Consider the following 18407-nt stretch of genomic DNA (forward strand, 5'->3'; position numbering starts at 1 on the left):
TGTGTCCGGTACAAACGTTTCAAGTTTTCGGGACCTGCGGAGTGCTAACGGAGCGTAGATCTGAAAAAGAAACTCACAAAATTTCAAATTTCAAAATGAAGAAAAAGAGATTTTTGAAGAATTTCAACCATGGAATCATGATTTCGTTACCGTAAAGATGTAGTAGAAGTAAAACAGAAGAGATTGATACCTTTTTTGCTTGATTTAGACGAAAAACGAGTGATTTGTGTGGTTTTTGGTGAAAATACTCAAAAATAATCGGAATACAGAGAGAGTTCTTGAGTTGTGGTATGTGTCAAGTGAGCATGCGATCAATATATATAGAAAAACTGGAAGCTGCGATCTCATGGGCAGAAGCTGCGATCGCAAGTTTTTAAAATTTTAACTGTTCGGTTTTTTTAAGATGCGAGTAACATCTAGCTGTAAAAAAATGATACATGCGATCGCATGTATAGAACCTGCGATTGCAGGTTAGGCAAAAATTGTTGTTTCCGTTGTAAAAAGACTTGAGGATGCTATATTTCTTAAACAACAAAAACATGCGATCGCATAAAATCTTTTTTTCATCAAAAATCATTCCAAAAATCCTTAATGATCTCCTGCGACCCAAAAAACACAACCTGCGATGTCAAGGACTGGACATGCGATCGCATGTACCACAAAAACTGATTTTCTTCAAAATTTTGCAAATTCTCTCTGTTCCTTTTTGTATGTATACACGATTCAGTTAAAAAGAGACGACCTAAGTAACTAAAAACACACAAAAGTTGAAATTAAGTTGCAAAAACGAAAACCAAAACAAACGCCCGGGTTGACTCCCAGTAAGCTGCCTGTTTTTACTGTCGTTGGCTCGGCATTGTTACTTGGTTTCCTCAATTGCGGTAATTCGGGACCTCGACTACCTCCACTTCCTCGTTCGTAACTTGAAACCCTTCATAAAATGGTTTAAGACGATGCCCATTAACCTTAAAAATCTTTCCTGTTTGTTCACTTTTTATTTCTATGGCACCATGATCAGACACGTTAGTAACAACAAAAGGTCCCACCTAACGAGACCTTAATTTACCGGAAATAAGTTTGAAATGAGAATGATATAAGAGTACCTTTTGACCGGTAGTGAATACCTTTCGCGAGATCATTTTGTCGTGGAAAGTGTTTGTATTTTCCTTATAGACTGCTTCGTTCTCATAAGCATCGTTTCGAATTTCTTCTAACTCTTGGATATCCAACCTTCTTTTCTTACCAGCTTCATCCATGCTCATATTCAAATTTTTGACAGCCCAATATGCTCGGTGCTCCAATTCAACCGATAATCGACAAGGTTTTCCAAAAACAATTCGATATGGTGACATACCGATAGAAGTTTTGTATGCTGTCCGGTGAGGCCATAACGTATCATCCAATCGAATACTCCAATCTTTCTTGACCAGATTGATGGTTTTCTCTATAATGCCCTTGATCTGTCTGTTTGAAGCTTCTGCCTGCCCGTTGGTTTGCGGGTGATATGTTGTGGGTACCCGATGTGTGATACCATATTTATTAAGGATTGCTTCGAGGGTGCGGTTGCAGAAATGCGTACCCAGATCACTAATAAGGGCTTTCGGTGTCCCAAACCTAGCGAATATGTTTTCCTTGAAAAAATCAACTACAACCTTGGCATCATCTTTTCGTGTAGCTTTTGCCTCGACTCATTTGGATACGTAATCCACAGCAAGTAGGATATACACAAACCCGAAAGATGACGGAAATGGACCCATGAAATCTATACCCCAAACGTCAAAGATTTCACATACTAAGATTGGAGTAAGTGGCATCTGATTACGAGATGTCAAAGACCCAGTCATTTGGCACCTTTCACAAGTTTTGCAAAACAGAAAAGAGTCACGAAAAATATGAGGCCAATAAAGACCGCTGTCCAAGACCTTGCGTGCGGTTCGTTGTGGACCATAGTGCCCCCCACATGCTTCTGAATGACAAAAATTCAGAATTGACTTGACTTCATCTTGAGGCACACATCTTCTAATCACCTGATTAGCATAGTGTTTCCATAAATACGGCTCGTCCCAGACATATCTTTTCGCCTCCTTCTTTATTTTATCTTTCTGGGCTCGGGTAAGATCTGAAGGGAGTTCTCTGGAGACCAAGTAGTTCACTATATCAACAAACCAAGGAGGTGTTTTGAACAACGAATAGGTGCTCGTCAGGAAATGTTTCGCGAATCGGTGTTGGGTCTTCAGGTGTAGTGAGTCGGCTCAAATGATCAGCTACCAAATTTTCTCTCCCGCTTTTGTCCTTGATCTCTATATCAAATTCCCGTAGCAGCAAAATCCATCTGATCAACCTTGACTTTGAGTCTTTTTTGGCAAGAAGGTACCGGATAGTTGCGTGATCAGAAACGATTATAACTTTCGTGCCCAACAGATTTTGCCTGAATTTTTCTAATGCAAAAACAATTGACAGCAACTCTTTTTCTGTGGTGGAGTAATTTGCTTGGGCGCCGTCCAAAGTTTTTGATGCGTAATAAATAACGTGGGGAACCCGGTCTTTTCTCTGTCCTAAAACAGCTCCAACAGCAGTGTTACTAGCGTCACACATTATCTCGAATGGTAAACTCCAATCTGGGGGCAGAAGTAATAAGATTTTCAGCACATCAAAAGCCTTCTTGTAGTCTTCATTGAAGTCAAATTCAACATCTTTTTGCAGTAACTGGCACATGGGAACTGATATCTTCGAAAAGTCTTTTATAAACCTCCTGTAAAAACCTGCATGACCAAGAAAGGAACGCACTTCCTGAACATTCTTCGGGTAGGGTAAGCTTTTTATAACATCTATTTTTTCTTTGTCGACTTCCAAACCTCTTTTTTAAACAATATGACCAAGAATCAGACCTTGGTCAACCATAAAGTGACATTTTTCAAAATTCAAGACCAAGTCTGTTTCAATACATCTTTGCAAAATTTTTGTGAGGTTTTTCAAACAAATATCAAAGGAGTCTCCATAGATGGTAAAATCATCTATGAAGATTTCTATGGTATTTTCTACATATTCACAAAAGATACTAACCATACACCTTTGAAAGGTAGCGGGTGCATTGCAGAGTCCAAAGGGCATACGCCTATACGCGAATGTCCCGAATGGGCAGGTGAAGGTCGTTTTCTTCTGGTCTTCTGGAGCAACTGGAATCTGATGGAAACCTGATAATCCATCCAATCAGCAGTAGTGGGATTTTCCAGCAAGCCTCTCTAGCATCTGATCTATAAATAGGAGAGGAAATGATCTTTCCGGGTGACTGCGTTTAATTTTCTGTAATCGATACAAATACGCCATCCGTTCTGAACCCGAGTTGGAACCAATTCTCTTTCTTTGTTCTCTACCACTGTCACTCCAGCCTTTTTAGGTACAACTTGAATTGGACTGACCCATTTGCTGTCAGATATTGGGTATATCATCCCAACATCCAATAACTTCATAACTTCTTTTTTAACTACCTCCATCATTGGTGGGTTTAATCTACGTTGGGCTTCCCGCGAAGGATTATAATCTTCTTCCATCAAAATTTTATGCATGCAGAGAGATGGGCTAAGTCCTTTGATGTCTGCAATAGTCTACCCAATCACACTTTTATACTCCTTCAAAATTCTGATCAGTTATGACTCTTCTTTTTCTGACATCTTGTCGGATATGATGACTGGTAATGTTTCTTTTTCTCCTCGATATGCATATTTAAGGTGCTCTAGAAGTGTCTTCAGCTCCAAGATGGGAGCTTGAACTACAGAAGGAAAAAGTTTGGAGTTAGAAACTGGTAATTTAAGAGTTTGGGTACCATACCTCAACTTTCTCTGCTGGTCCATATGAGTTGTTATCTCTTGAACTTCTCTGTCAACCACATAATTTTGTGATAAAACCTGAGCTGCATTAATAGACAAATTTATGTGGAGCACTAATGCTAGTGACTCACGGTTAGCAATCTCAAAATATTCTGTAGATAATGGTTCAATTACATTAATGAAATTAAGGGCTGAAACATCATCAGGATAACGCATAGCATCATAAATATTGAAGTTGATAACTTCACCATCAAATTACATGGAAAGGGTACCATCATAAACATCTATTTTGGTTCTGGCAGTTTTTAAAAATGGTCTCCCCAAAAGAATGGAACCTGAATTTGGTGAGTCGTCATCTCCCATATCTAAAACATAGAAATCAGCTGAAAAAATGAGTTCATTCACTTGAACCAAAACGTCTTCGAACACACCTTTTGGGTGCACCAGAGTACGATCAACTAACTGAATGATGACTCCTGTTCTTTTTAATGGCCCTACCCCGATAGTTTTAAAAAGTGAATATGGAAAAACATTTATAGAAGCTCCTAAGTCCAACATAGCTCGTGGCACTGAAAGGTTCTCCAACTTGCAAGGAACAGTAAATACTCCTGGATCCTTACACTTTTGGGGTAGCATTTTCTGTAAAACAGCTGAAACATTATCGCTTACTTTAACTGTTTCGTTTCCTTTTAATTTTCTTTTTGAAGTACATAACTCTTTTAAAAATTTAGCATATCGAGGTAGTTTTTAATTTCATCAAGAAGGGGAATATTTACCTCAACCTTTCTGAAGAAATCCATAATATCTTTGTCTTCCTTTTCTTTTTTCGTGTTTTTCAGTCTTGAGGGAAAAGGAGGAGGAGTAATTTTTACCTCAGCTTCAGCAGGTCTATCTTTTTTCTGCACCTCTTCAGTTGCTTCAGATTCTTACTCAACCATGATGTTTTCTTCCTCGTCTTCTTGCTGATCTGGTTCTTTGTAGTTTTTGCCACTTCTGAGAGTGACAACACAAGTATTGTGCTTCGGGTTTTTCTCAGTATGAGATGGGAATTTTCCTTGCGTTTGTGCTTCTAGTTTGCTCATGGAGTTCGCGAGTTGTGATACCTGCTGGCAGATTTTTGATGCTAGACTTTGTTTCATTCTGGAAAGCTTGGGTACTGGTAGCAAGACTTTTAACTATGTCTTCCAAAGACATGCTGGAACTACTAGCTTGTGACTAAACAGGTGGTTGCTGAAAGTTGCTTTGGTGCTGATTTTGCTGGAAAGGTTGCTGAAATCCAGGTGGAGCTTGGTATTGGTTTCTTTGCTGAAAGTTTTGTTGAGGCCTTGGCTGGAAATTCTTATTTTGAGGCCCTCCCCAAGGTTGGTTTTTACGATGCTAATCAAAATGGCCTTTGCTGAAATCCTCCCATAGCTTGAACAGATTCAATGTCTTCTTAAAGTAGTGGGCACATGTCTGTTGGATGCCCAGTTTTGCAGCAGATCCCACAAGGTTTGCTTTTGCTTCAATACATTTTTCTTTTGTGAACAGAAGGACAACCTTTGTCAATTCTGAAATCTAGGATTCCAGGTGGGCGTTACTTATTTCTTTGACTCCTCTTGGCTGGTCCGGGTACCATTCTTCTTCAGTTGCTGAATGCTTAGATTCATTTGCCAGCTTTTCAATCAATGTCCGGATCTCTGTTGGTGTCATATCTGAAAGTGACCCTCCACTTGATGCATTTATAAGTCGTCTCTCCATGGGTATCAAGCCTTCACAGAAACACTGGTACAACTGATAATCACTAATGCCATGTTGAGGGCATCGGACCAACAACTTCTTGAACCGCTCCCAATAAGTGTGGAGAGCCTATCTTTTGCCTTGCTTTATACCAAGAATCTCTCTGCGCAGGTTTGACACTTTCGCCTCATGAAAATATTTCTCTAGAAAAAGTTTGATGAGTTCATTCCAGCTTGTTATTGAACCAGACGGGAGGTCATATAACCACTCCTTTGCTGCATCTTGAACTGAAAAAGGAAACGCCCTTAGTTTGATCTGGTCTTCAGTAACTGCATGTGGTTTCATTCCAGAACAGACGACATGGAATTCCCTGAGAAATTTGTGAGGGTCTTCCTCAAGGCCTCGGAACGAGGGCATCAGATGGATTAAACCGGATTTGAGCTCAAAGTTCTGAGCTTCTGGAAAGGTGATACACAGAGGTTGCTGGGTAACCTCTTGTGTTGCCCATTCGCGGAGAGTCTTTTCAACATCGTCTACGTTTTCGCTCATGATGGATTCTGTTTCGGTTTCAGAAGAATCTGTGAGTTCGGCTTTGTCTGAAGATGATGATGAGTATGTTTTGAACGAGCTGTTAATGGGTGAGGTAGGTGGTGCTTTTGGAAAAGGTTGAAATGAGGCTTCAGGTTCGTTCCACAAGGGACTTCCTTGTGGTGTGGGTGTTTTATAATGTGATAGGGGGAGGGGGGAGGAGGAGGCTGAGGTTCCTACTTGTTGCTTCCTAAGTTTTGCCTCCTTTAGCCTCCTAGCAGTCTTCTCAATCTCTGGATCAAAAATTAGATCACTTGTACGTGAAGATCTTGGCATAAAGCTATTTGTGTTTACCGTGTCCCCGACAACGGCGCCAATTTGTTAAAACCGCTGTCGTGCACGATTTAAACAAATAAAAGTATAAATAGACCGCTCTTTTGCACTAACAGGTAGTACGGGTAAGCAGGGTCGGATCCTCAGGGACACGTCCTAAAGTTTACACCTCTTTGCATAAGGCATGAACTAATTATTGATAAGTGCATAAAACATAAAAGGGGAGGGGGTGTTTAATCTTGAAAATTGAACTAATAGAAATCGGAAATCATAAAAGAATAACTAAATTTAAAGTGGTGAAAATTCAAATAAGAGAAAGCAATTCCAGTTTTGCGGGTTCTCCCCTGATCATATAATTAACCTTCAACACAGTATTTGACTATGCACTTGTTTAAACTGATACTAAAGTTCATTAACAAGATCTAATGACCTCTATTACAAAAATCATTTAATCAAAATAAGTTCTTTGAATTAAATCTAACTTTTTACCAAATTAACCAAACAAGCTCTTGATTAACAAAGAAAAGTTGCATTAGACACAATGTAATTTCCCAGTAAAGTCCAATACCACTCATAGGCTCGGAGGCGTTAAAAACTTGTTTGATCAATTCATATTAGAGTTAACCCTAAACACAGAATTAATCTAATATATGTTACTTTTTACCAATTAGTCTAGACAATTACAGATCTAAACAATTAGATAACTAGAATGATTCACAAACAATTCAAGTGGCCAACAGAAATTGAAATTAAAATCAAACACTCAATTAAACACAGAATTGATCAAACTAAACAATATTCACAGTCAAACATAGTGCCTAATGATTAATCATACGAAAAGGCTTTGTCTTGCGAAACTGAAATGTGAGTTTTTAGCCTGACATGGCTAAAAACATATTACAAACAGTAGAAAATAGAGTCTAAACGATAAATCTAACTAAACAATGAAAAGAAATTGAATCGTATCCTTTAGATCTGCGTTCTTCACTTGAAACCCTCTGAAAATCGCTTTAGAATCGCCAGGAATCGCCAATTAGGGTTACTGGATGAGTGTGGGGCTCTATTTATACGTCTAGTAGTAAAAATGTCGTGTATGTGATCGCATGTATGCAAGTTGCGATCGCATGTATCATCGAAAACGCGTCCCGAGCCTTTTAAATGAAGTACATTACCATTTTGATACATTTTTTCCTAGTTGCAATCGCATGAAGCTAGGTTGCGATCGCATGTATCAACTTTTCTCATCCTGGTGAATTTTTGGCACGAAAAAACTACAAAGCGAAGCTGTGACCAAAGATGCGATCGCATGGGTAAATTTACGATCGCATGTATAGGGTATGCGATCGCATGCACTCAATTTTGTCTCTTTTCGATCGTCGTTCCTCCTTCCAAGCTGTTCTTGATCATTCCTCGGCATTCTTCCTTGGTCTAGACTCCAGTTTAGCTCCAAAGCATCCACTAACGCATCCTGAACTGGCGTAATCATCCATGTGCTCCAAATTTCCCTGAAAAGTGTTAACAAAGGTGAGCAGTACGGGCATTCTACAAAATAATCACGAAACACGAAATACATAAGAATAATCGGGAGTTAGTTAGCTTTTATAACGAAATACCAAGGAAATTGTGCTAAAAGATGCATATAAAATGCATCTAACAATCATACATATAATATAATAGCACGTGGCTGTGTCAGGTCTGTATCAACTTTCGGGTCCGTATCAACCCAAATAACAAGTAGCTATGTCGGGTTCGAATCAACCCCCGGGTCCGTATCAACCCCGAGTCAGTAATGACTCTGAGCCCAAACTAGCTCAATACATAAACCATACAATCACATCATGCAAAATCATACAATTGCACATGGTTTCTACTCATACCATAAAGTGGGTCGTCCTTGGTGCCTTCGGCCCACTTAAGGTGGTAAGAAAGACTCACCTCACAGACAGACGAAAAGTTGAAATGACACGTTGCTCTGAAACCCTCGCTACTGATCACCTTTACAAATAATAGTAACCAAAACTCAAACTATCATTCAAATACCTAAAATACCCCTAGGTCAAACCAATAGTAACCAAAACTCAAACTATCATCCAAGTCAAAGTCAACTGTGTCAACTAGGTTGACTCAGTCAGTACGCGGGGCGTACTTCGTAGTTGACCGAGGATCGCAGAGCTAACCTCGTACGTTCAGCATACCCTTCGGTACGACCAACGTACGTGGCTGCTCGCCACCCCTCTTATTAAGTGCTTAATCGGATTAAGCACTTACGTCCAAACTTCAGATCCAAGAAACAAAAGATGTTATTAAATATAAAGTTTCCAAATTTATCATTTAGCATGGATATTAAGACCTTAAATCCATAAACCCTAGTCTCTTAACCCATTAAGACCATCTACCACTTGCATGGAGAGAAACTACTGACCAAAAACCCAACTTTATGACTTAACACCCCTCAAAACCTCTGAAAGGACAGCTTAAATGCCTTGGAGTACCTTCTACTCACAAAGACCAAGTTTGGGACCAAAAAGGGTACAACTTTGAGCTAAAACCAGATCCATAAGATTTCTACACCAAGGTTGAATCTTTTTACCTCCACAAGGTGCACAAGGGGGATAAGATGCTGGATCCAAAGTCTTGAGTGAAACACCACCACCTCAATGGTCTTCCTCCTACTGCAAAAGCTCCAAATGTCACCAAAATGGCTCACCAAACTTCACAATGCACAAACATTCTTTAGGGTTTTGAAATGAGGAAGGAGACTGAAGATAAGAAGGTGGATGTGGCCATTAATGTGTTTAAATAGGGTCCAAACCCTAAAATTTACGGTTTGCGCCCTGGCTGCGTACACTACAAAAAATATGTCATTTAGTGGCATACAAAAAGTGACTAAAAGCCCAAAAAAAAGGCCACTAAAGGCTTCTTAAAGAATCAGCGGCACACTTAATAAATGCCACTAGAAACACTCCCACTAAAACCTTTTAGTAGAACTTTTTGTTTTTGCTGCTGCAATTTTTAGGCTTTCAGTGACACTTTTTTATTTGTCACAGTAAAGCAAATTTCTTTTGTGGCACATATTTTATGCCACTAAATCTGATTTGATTTAATAATTTATGTTACTTTTAGTTACACATTTTAAGAGTTTAGTGGCATTTTTTTATTTACCACAATAAAAAATAGTGACATTTTTTATGTGTCACAGCAGAAGAAAATTTTTTGTAGCATATATTTTGTGCCGTTAAAAGCTCATGTGATTTAAAAAATTCATACTACTTTTAGTTACATATTTTAAGATTTTAGTGACAATTTTTATTTGCCTCAATACAATTTCATCTATAATATAAAATAAAATGAATAATTAAATTGTAGCACATTGAAAATAATCAAAATTTCATTGTTTTTCATCAATAGTTTTTTAACTTTTTGAATCGAATATCTAGTTAAATATCAAATATGTCTAAGTACATGCTAAACATAAAGTAATTAACAAAAGTTAAAACATGCATATAAAAATAAAATAAAATAAAAAAACAAAGACATGATAGGTTGAATAAATTGTGTTATCTCATACTCTAGAATCAATGCTAGCAATTCCCTATCCAAAAACAAACAAAGATAATCTAGAATCCAGTGAAATAAGGCTTAGTTTAGAAAATAAATAATATAACACCCAACACAAATAAACAATATTTATAAGAACAAAGGAAAGACAAAAGCTCATAAAATGATTACCATCGTTATGATGACTTTCAGAAGATGCTCTCTGGTTAACTGAATTAGAGTTGTGTGGAACTGTAGAAGTGCTGCCTGACATCTGAAACAAATTAATGAAAACATATATCATTAATGTCCAACTCTCGATACCTTCTACTAGTCTTGTACAAATGAACAAGAAGAATTTAAGAAGATGCATATGTGCACCAAGAAGATTATTCAGAAGGGCAAAAGTGGTCATTTTTTAGTCCAATTGGAAATATGATAATGGACTAATTTTAATGAATGTTTTTTTTTGTTCATAGGGTAATTGAAAAGGAACAATGCAATTATAGATGACATATGTACTTGTATGTTCATATTGCTAAGAATTCCAGACAAGTTTGCATTTGGGATATGTTCTTGGATGATATTCGCCATAACGTTCACCATAGTTTTTAGTTGTTCGACACTCGGATCATTAGAACAAGAAACAACCTTCTCTTTTACGGTAGGCATCCTTCCAACACATCTGATATACCCTCTTTTTTCAGGACCTTTAACTTTAGAGTAGTCATCATTTGAAAAATCATCTACAGATCCTAGGGTACTTGATCCTTGGGTATTTGAGGAATCGCTTGCAATGGCTTGTAGGGAAGTCTGCATAATAGCAACATACAAAAAACATGACAAGTGTTTCTCACCCACTATTTTTGTCCCACTTTCAAATTAATAGCAACATACTTTGAAAGTGGTTGCTATATTATCATAGTATAGCAACCTACTTTAAAAGTATGTTTCTAATACTTGATATGATTAAAAACATGTATATATAATGTCTAGGGAAATCATTACCATAACTTGAGCGGCTTTTTCATTGATGATATTTCCATTTTTACGAGTGCGGGTTTTTACATATATTTGTCCTCGTGTTGGGTATACACCATTCTTCAATGCCTATAACAAGATGTAGTTATGTTTTATGAAAAATAAATAAATTAAAAAAAAGACGATAATATAAGTCAAAATAATAAAATATAATAATACCTCTTCGTGAGCAAGTCGAGCAAATGATTTTGTCCCAAAAACATGGGGCTCTTCCATCTTTGCACGACTCTTTCTCCTCAAATCACACATGCTCTACATAATTATTTTGTACATAATCAAGATGGTGGAAGCAAATAGTTGAGATCCATAATTAATCCGTAATAGCAACAAATTTCATTTATTTACATATAATAGCAATTTACATGCATTTCTTTATTGATAATACAATATGTAACAATCAAAAGCAGTCCAAAATATTATGGTTTGGTAGTGAAAGATTGTTTTAACTAAAAGGTAAAAGTAAGGATTCCATGAATAAAAAACATGCTAGGCCATTAAGGGTAACCAACTTTTTTATCCTTTTCCATAAATTTATATTATCTTTTACCCACAATAGCAATGTACTTCCTATTTTTTAGTGTAAAATTGTTTTAACTAAAAGGTAAAAGTAAGGATTCAATGAATAAAAAGCATGCTAGGCCATTAAGGGTAACCAAAATTTTTTTTATCATTTTCCATAAATTTACTTTATATTTTACCCACAATAGCAATGTACTTTCTATTTTTTAGTGTAAAATTGTTTTAACTAAAAGGTAAAAGTAAGGATTCAATGAATAAAAAGCATGCTAGGCCATTAAGGGTAACCAACTTTTTTTTATCATTTTCCATAGATTTACTTTATCTTTTACCCACAATAGCAATGTACTTTCTATTTTTTAGTGTAAAGTTGTTTTAACTAAAAGGTGAAAGTAGGGATTCAATGAATAAAAAGCATTCTAGGCCATTAAGGGTAACTAATGAGTAATAGGATAAATTCCTTAGTTTATGTAAGAAACTAAATATATTACTTGATATTATGGAGTAAACCAATGAGTAACAAGATTTTAAACTGAGTTGGGTTCACCCTGTTATCTTTCTCAGTTTGTTGTGCCACAATTTGATCGATTGTAAGACTTGAATCATATGCACGTGCTTTTAGTGAACCTTTCTAAGTTCTCCATTTTTCCCCATGGTAAAAAGGATCCATTTCTTGATTTCACTTGTTTCAGCCGGATGAATAACAAACTTGGCCTACAAATAAAGCTTACATGTAAATATAAATACACCATAACTTTGGTTAATAGATACGCACCTTAACTATAGAATACATATCTTCTTTCTTCTCTATAGGGATCTTCCTCCAATCATCATAATCTATTCCGACATGATTAGCCATCCTCATAAGGGTCCCAAGGTATTGTACGAGTTCATTTCCTTCATCTCCTACCGGTTTTCCGAACCTATTAAATGTCACTACTATTTTTTGGGAGCTACTTATGTTCCATGTCTCGGTCTTTTGGGTATAACCGCTTACCTTCTTTTGAGTACCTAATAAAAAAATTAGTAAAGTTAACCAAAATTAGCAATAGAGTGATAATATGACAGTTTTCATCAATGAATTAGTAAATAGGCATATGTTTCTTTTTTACTCAAAATTGAAAGATGTCTTTATGTTACAACTTGGAAGCCTTTATAATGAGGCAGGAAATTTATTCCAAAGCAAACATCTAACCCTTTATTTGAAAAAAAAGATTCAAAGACTAGGGAAAGATGAAGAATTGACAAACTTTAAAGAACTATTAATTGAATTTAAGCTTACATATTTCAGATAATGTAAACAAAGAGACAGTTAGATAAAGGAAGTGGGCATTTGATATAGTGGTAGATAAAGGAAGTGGACATTTTTCATCAACAAAATTAAAACATTTGATCTACTAGAAACATATCTACCTACTCAAAATGGATAGCATATACCACAAAATAGATATGAAAACATGCAATAATAGTATCAATCAACAGAGTAAGGGTCGTTTACACAGAAAGGTAACTGCTATAAATTGAAATTATAAATGACAAAAGTAAAAAAGAACATGAAATACTTCAAAAAATATATGTAACATATTGATGGTTTTTGAGCATTCTAACACTCCTAAGTGTACATGCAACCCTAAATACCTTGGATCTATGTTTTCTCTATTATACATGCAAATATGATTATCCAAGGTATTATCCTAACTAGCATACCAAAACATTGATACTAGGATACTAAAATAGATAGAATACATACCTTGTTGTTGTTGCTTGACTCCATGAAGCTTGAGAGCCTAGTGCCCCAAGTGTGACACCTCAAATGGTTCACACAACATCATGAACTCTTGGAATAACCATGAGAAGAAGACATACATGTTCAAATCGGCTAGCCCTCAAAATATGTATCACTAGTGCCAATTTCTTGAACTAAAGGGGTTCTTATATAGTGTGGCTATTAGGGTTACACCATGTAACTCATGACTTTACCCATTCCTTATGCTCCATGGGTTTTAACCTCCATGGAGTATCCATGGATCACCACATGGGTTAAACCCAACATAAAGGAATCTTGGATCATAAGCCCACATATATAAGAATGAATGATTTACACAATCAATCCCCATATATTTAATTAGTCTCTTTTTGATCACTAAAGTAAGTCCAAATTAATTCTTGATCAATACTAATTAAATAACATGATTTCATATTAATATATTAGAACTTATAATATATTAATATGTCACAAAATGTCTTTTCCTCATAAACGGTCTATCCAAATGTTCCGATGCCATGCAACCCAAATGGACCATGCCGAGTCGGGTCAAGTACATACCAATTATAGTTATGGACTTAGACACTAATACAACAGTCTCCCACTTGGATAAGTCTAAAACTATTATTGCGTATGACTTCAGGAACCAACTGGCAATCGTAGCTCTCAAAAGCCGCTGTCGAATTCTGACCTTGTAGATGAACTCTGACCTTTGTCAATGACTTGTCCATTAGATAAGGGATCATATATTCCTCCATTCTAGATATCATATGGACTGAGACATGGATTATAAGCATTCTCTCTGTCCATTTGTTGTTTCCCGATTTCCGATTTATGACGACTGACTAATTGAACAAATCAAATCAGTCCTGGCTCGGCCGAGCACTTCCATTTGTCATCATCAAATCATCGAGGGGCCCACAGATATCACTTTTATCCCGAAGGTAAAAGGAATGGGTAAACTTCGACTCATATGGCTTGTTCTACTACTTGTTGAATCACACACAAAGGCACGTTTTATAACACCGAGTTACCGAATGCGTTTTCGTTCAATCAATGTACAACCAACTCATAGTAACAACTCATATCTCTAGGTTTGAAGAATATAAGATATTATCGTCTCATGATCACTCGTGATAAAATCCATGAAGTGATTCCAATGAGCGCGGGTTGAATCCAATACTCAGAACTTATGAGCACTCATGAGTGTTGTAGCCCTTTGTCCAACATCTTAGACCTCTACAAGCCAACCCATGACAGTCTTAATTCATATCTACTTCCAACATATGACCGACTGTGGATGGTTTGAATAACTTAGTCATCCAGAACAATGACCTAGTTTATTCTGGAAGTCAAAACATGCAAAATGAAACACAAGAATAATTGAATCTAATATGGTATCAAAACCTATGAACATAAATAAAACACCTTTTATTTATCACCATATGATTACACATTATTCATTGTATACTGTTTCAGCTATCAACTTTATTCTTGAATTTAAAACAATAGTTGTCCCATGCTCCAAGCATGTACACTATGTTTTCTAAACACTAGTCATGCCATACACCAAGTATGCATACTATGTTTGTCTATGATCTTCACTTTGTGAATTAGATCAATTGAACATAACTCCAATGATCCTCTTTCACAGTCCCAAATCCTTACTGCAAATGCAAGAATTCCAAATTCATGCCATTTACTGAAATATGTTAGATTCTAAACTTATATGCATTGATCCTCCTGTAATGATTATGCACAGAGTCAGAAAGACTTGACAACAACCATTACAGAGCATTCCAAGGAGATCAACTCCTTGGAAACATCCTTCTTGCATTAAGTTTCCTAATCTTACACAGATTGAATAATTTCCAACTTTGAAACATTTCCATATTCCATTTTGACTATCACTTCTGAACAAGAGTTGCCTCCTTACAGATTATGTCAATATGGTCCTTCCAGAATTAACACTATACTTCCAACTGTCCTTGAGCAACCATTCTTTGGTAAACCTTAGATTGTCCTCGAAAATTGCTTAATCCTTTTAGTCATATCCAGTTCTAGACCTTTTCCCTTCTTAATGCCCCAGGCATTTGGAAAATTTTAGAAAGGATAAATATAGCACATGTAATCGATCCTATATCCGAAGCATATGGGACACGAGTCATGATGTCTCACATAAAGACTAAACCAGTCTTTTGCTATAACATTTCCATTTCTATTTGCCAAGTTCTCATAATTCAGGTTATGAAAAGGGATGCCGTAATCATAATCGAATTTTAGAACGCAAATAATGGACCCATATATAGAATTTCCTTATGTTGAGTCATTCCAACATGAAATTCATATATATATCATTGACTAAATACGACTTAAAACCTCAATCTAAGCTTTTAGAATTGAAATGAAGTATAATTAATATAACACATGTAATCGATCCTATATCTGAAGCATATGGGACACGAGTCATGATGTCTCACATAAAGACTAAACCAGTCTTTTGCTATAACATTTCCATTTCTGTTTGCCAAGTTCTCATAATTCAGATTATGAAAAGGGATGCCGTAATCATAGTCTCGATTGTTTAGACCTTTACCACTTCTCACAAGTCCATGTTAGTGTGCTGGTTAACCACACACGCTCCACTAACGACTTTGAGAATGCAAATATCACAATTGCTATCTAGCTAAAATCTACTTAGTGAAAGTGTTTCCTCACCATCATTTTCATGAATCGGAGAGAAACCTTATGACACTTAGATTTTATGGTGTATGAGTTCCTATCCATATGAATTTTGTCAAAACCATAATCACAAGACAAGGTTACTGACAAATCCACACTTATATGGATTAAACTTGTGCAATCTTAAATTCTTGCCATTTGGTAGCTCAAGGGCCTGCCATTGCTTCCAAGTAGTTGTGCAACCAATTGAGAACTCTCAGAACTCCTATGCAAAGCCAACTTGAATAGGCACAGACATGTCGACACGATAGGTTATAAACCTCAAGTCGTGTGCTAGTGAAGGACTTCAGGTTTTATTCTTGATTAGTTCTTGAGACTTTCAAGACCTTTAAGACTCCCACTGTCCTCTTGACATATAAGACTTTCTTGTCAGATATTCAAGAGATAGTGTGGATTCTAATCAAGACAAACACTTCACACAATTGGCCTTAGTTGGTCTTTGTTTTATCCAAAACATCACAACTTACCAATTTCAAATATACAAGAGTAGAAAACTTTTACTCTTACATTTGACAAGTGTTTTAAACCTTCTTTAAAACATGTCACTCAAGTTACAATCTTAGAGTATAACTCTAAGAATTGTTTTTAGAACGAAGTATAAATCATCTTCTTGATTTAACCACTTCAACAATTCATAGCTCCTCTTCTTAGCTACCAGAATGCACTTAGAGGATGAATTGTGATAAGGTCTCTTAATCATTAAGATGATTATATAACATGATACTAAAGTACTCTCCCATCTTTTCATATTTGAGAAACTTTTATCTTTCTGCCTAAGTTGATTCTTCTTATTCGCTCTGCCATACATTGAAACCTTTTCCAATGTCTCAGAATTACACTTAAGCTTGTAAGTATAACCATATTTACTGAATTTTAGTAAATAATGACGAATAGTCTTAACGATTATTTGTGGTGGCTTGATCAGTGTACAAGAATGTGTACTCGATCCTTTACTTGACTCACACATCCATGTGAACAAGTAGTTAGTCTTAATTTTTCCAATGCTTGAAAGTTCTTATTCATCATGCTATACAACTTGCATGATTCCAAGTTTCTATCCAACTGAAACTTAGGTGATGAGAATCTTTCCTTATTTGGTAAATTTAGACACTACCACAAATGAAAGAATCAAATTCATATTTCCACTCTTGCTCTTAATGGAATCTTATAAGCAACAAAAGTTTTCACAAATGCCATTGTAAGGATATTTTAAAATAAATAAAATCAAAAAAAAAATTTCTTTTATTTTAAAACTTTGCGGAAAAACTATCCTTACAATGCAAAAGCACATGAAAACTTTGTTGTTATTTATTCCTAAGCAATATATCATAACTCTTAAGAAGTAGCTCAAGAATCCGATCTTCAAACTATGCGATAGAAATCCATCTATGCCATCAGATTCAGCATATTCTTTCTTTAAGTTTCTTCACTTTTTCTTTGATTCTTAAAACATCAACATGTGACCCAGTCACATCATGTATCAAGAATCTCAGAATAGAAACTTAGCAGAGTTAGATAGTGGACTTTACCCGAAGTAGAGTCAAACTTATTGACTTTAATATCCTTAGGTAAATTTGGCAGCTTCGCAACCAATGCCCCTTTCTTTGGCAATAGACCCTTGATAATTGGACTATCTCAGACTTAGCCGTTCTCTTTACCATTTGGTCAACCGAGTTGACTATGGCCGATCCCTTTCCATTGGGAAGAGAGAGCTTTACTGGATATCCAATGTCATCATTGTCAATGTCCATAAAGTTTTAGGAAGTTGATCTTAGCAAATAGATAAGATCATTAAGGGTCTTGTCATAGTCTGTTTCATAGGAGTCCTAAAGGAACTCACTATGTGACTTAGAAAATAGTTGAGTCACCAACTTTCTCAAGACTTTGACACCCAACTCTCCCGGCTTGTCAATATCTGACTACATCTCCAAGATGTGATCACATATAGACCTTTGCTTGAGTGACCTTAAATTTTTCAGGAACTTGTGAGTTAGGGAGAATAATTGGAGGAGGTGAAAGAAGTATGATTTCCATGGGACATCATCTTCATTTAGGAAAGCTTGTTTCAAGAGATTTGGGAAGATCATCTTTTGGGAGATATTCAAGAGAGTTGATTTAAAGTCCTTAATATAACACCCAATATGAAATATTAAGGCTAGGACCCAACAACCTATTTATAACTGGAAGAGGGATGCCGTAATCCAAGTTATAAAATAGTTGAAGGTAGGTAAATGACGATTTACCAATTTCCACCATGAAAAACGAAATATAATTAAGTTTTAATTGGATTTGAAACTCCTAGATCTTTTGAGATACATTGAACTTTCAATGGCATGTTTGAATCTTGATTGTGCCCTCTCAAGTTTGTGACTGGGATGCCGAGGATCACAAACAAGGTG

The 18407-nt window shown here is 36.2% G+C and overlaps 1 protein-coding gene across 1 annotated transcript; it reads right to left on the reverse strand.

Annotated features, from left to right (window-relative positions):
- Positions 1–723: 723 nt before the first annotated feature.
- On the reverse strand, positions 724–3494 carry LOC145113132 (uncharacterized). The gene is made up of 6 exons (XM_079049255.1): positions 3323–3494; positions 2429–2762; positions 1732–1851; positions 1125–1614; positions 903–1046; positions 724–750 (listed from the first exon to the last, which is right to left on the reverse strand). Exons 1-6 carry the CDS (start codon positions 3492–3494, stop codon positions 724–726), a joined length of 1287 nt encoding a protein of 428 aa, XP_078905381.1.
- Positions 3495–18407: the final 14913 nt, after the last annotated feature.

The sequence above is a fragment of the Lactuca virosa genome, chromosome 5, assembly GCF_052849685.1.
Source record: "Lactuca virosa cultivar CGN04683 chromosome 5, Lactuca_virosa_CGN04683_v6, whole genome shotgun sequence".
Lineage (NCBI taxonomy): Eukaryota > Viridiplantae > Streptophyta > Magnoliopsida > Asterales > Asteraceae > Lactuca > Lactuca virosa.

Excerpts from the sequence above, each read along its gene's own strand:
- LOC145113132 (XM_079049255.1), bottom strand. The coding sequence starts at position 3,494 with ATGGAGGTAGTTAAAAAAGAAGTTATGAAGTTATTGGATGTTGGGATG. Across the intron at positions 2,763-3,322 it reads TCGGGTTCAGAACGGATGGC|GTTTTTACAGGAGGTTTATA; the intron begins GTATTTGTATCG and ends TTGGTCATGCAG. Across the intron at positions 1,047-1,124 it reads ACAAAATGATCTCGCGAAAG|GTGGGACCTTTTGTTGTTAC; the intron begins GTATTCACTACC and ends AGGTCTCGTTAG.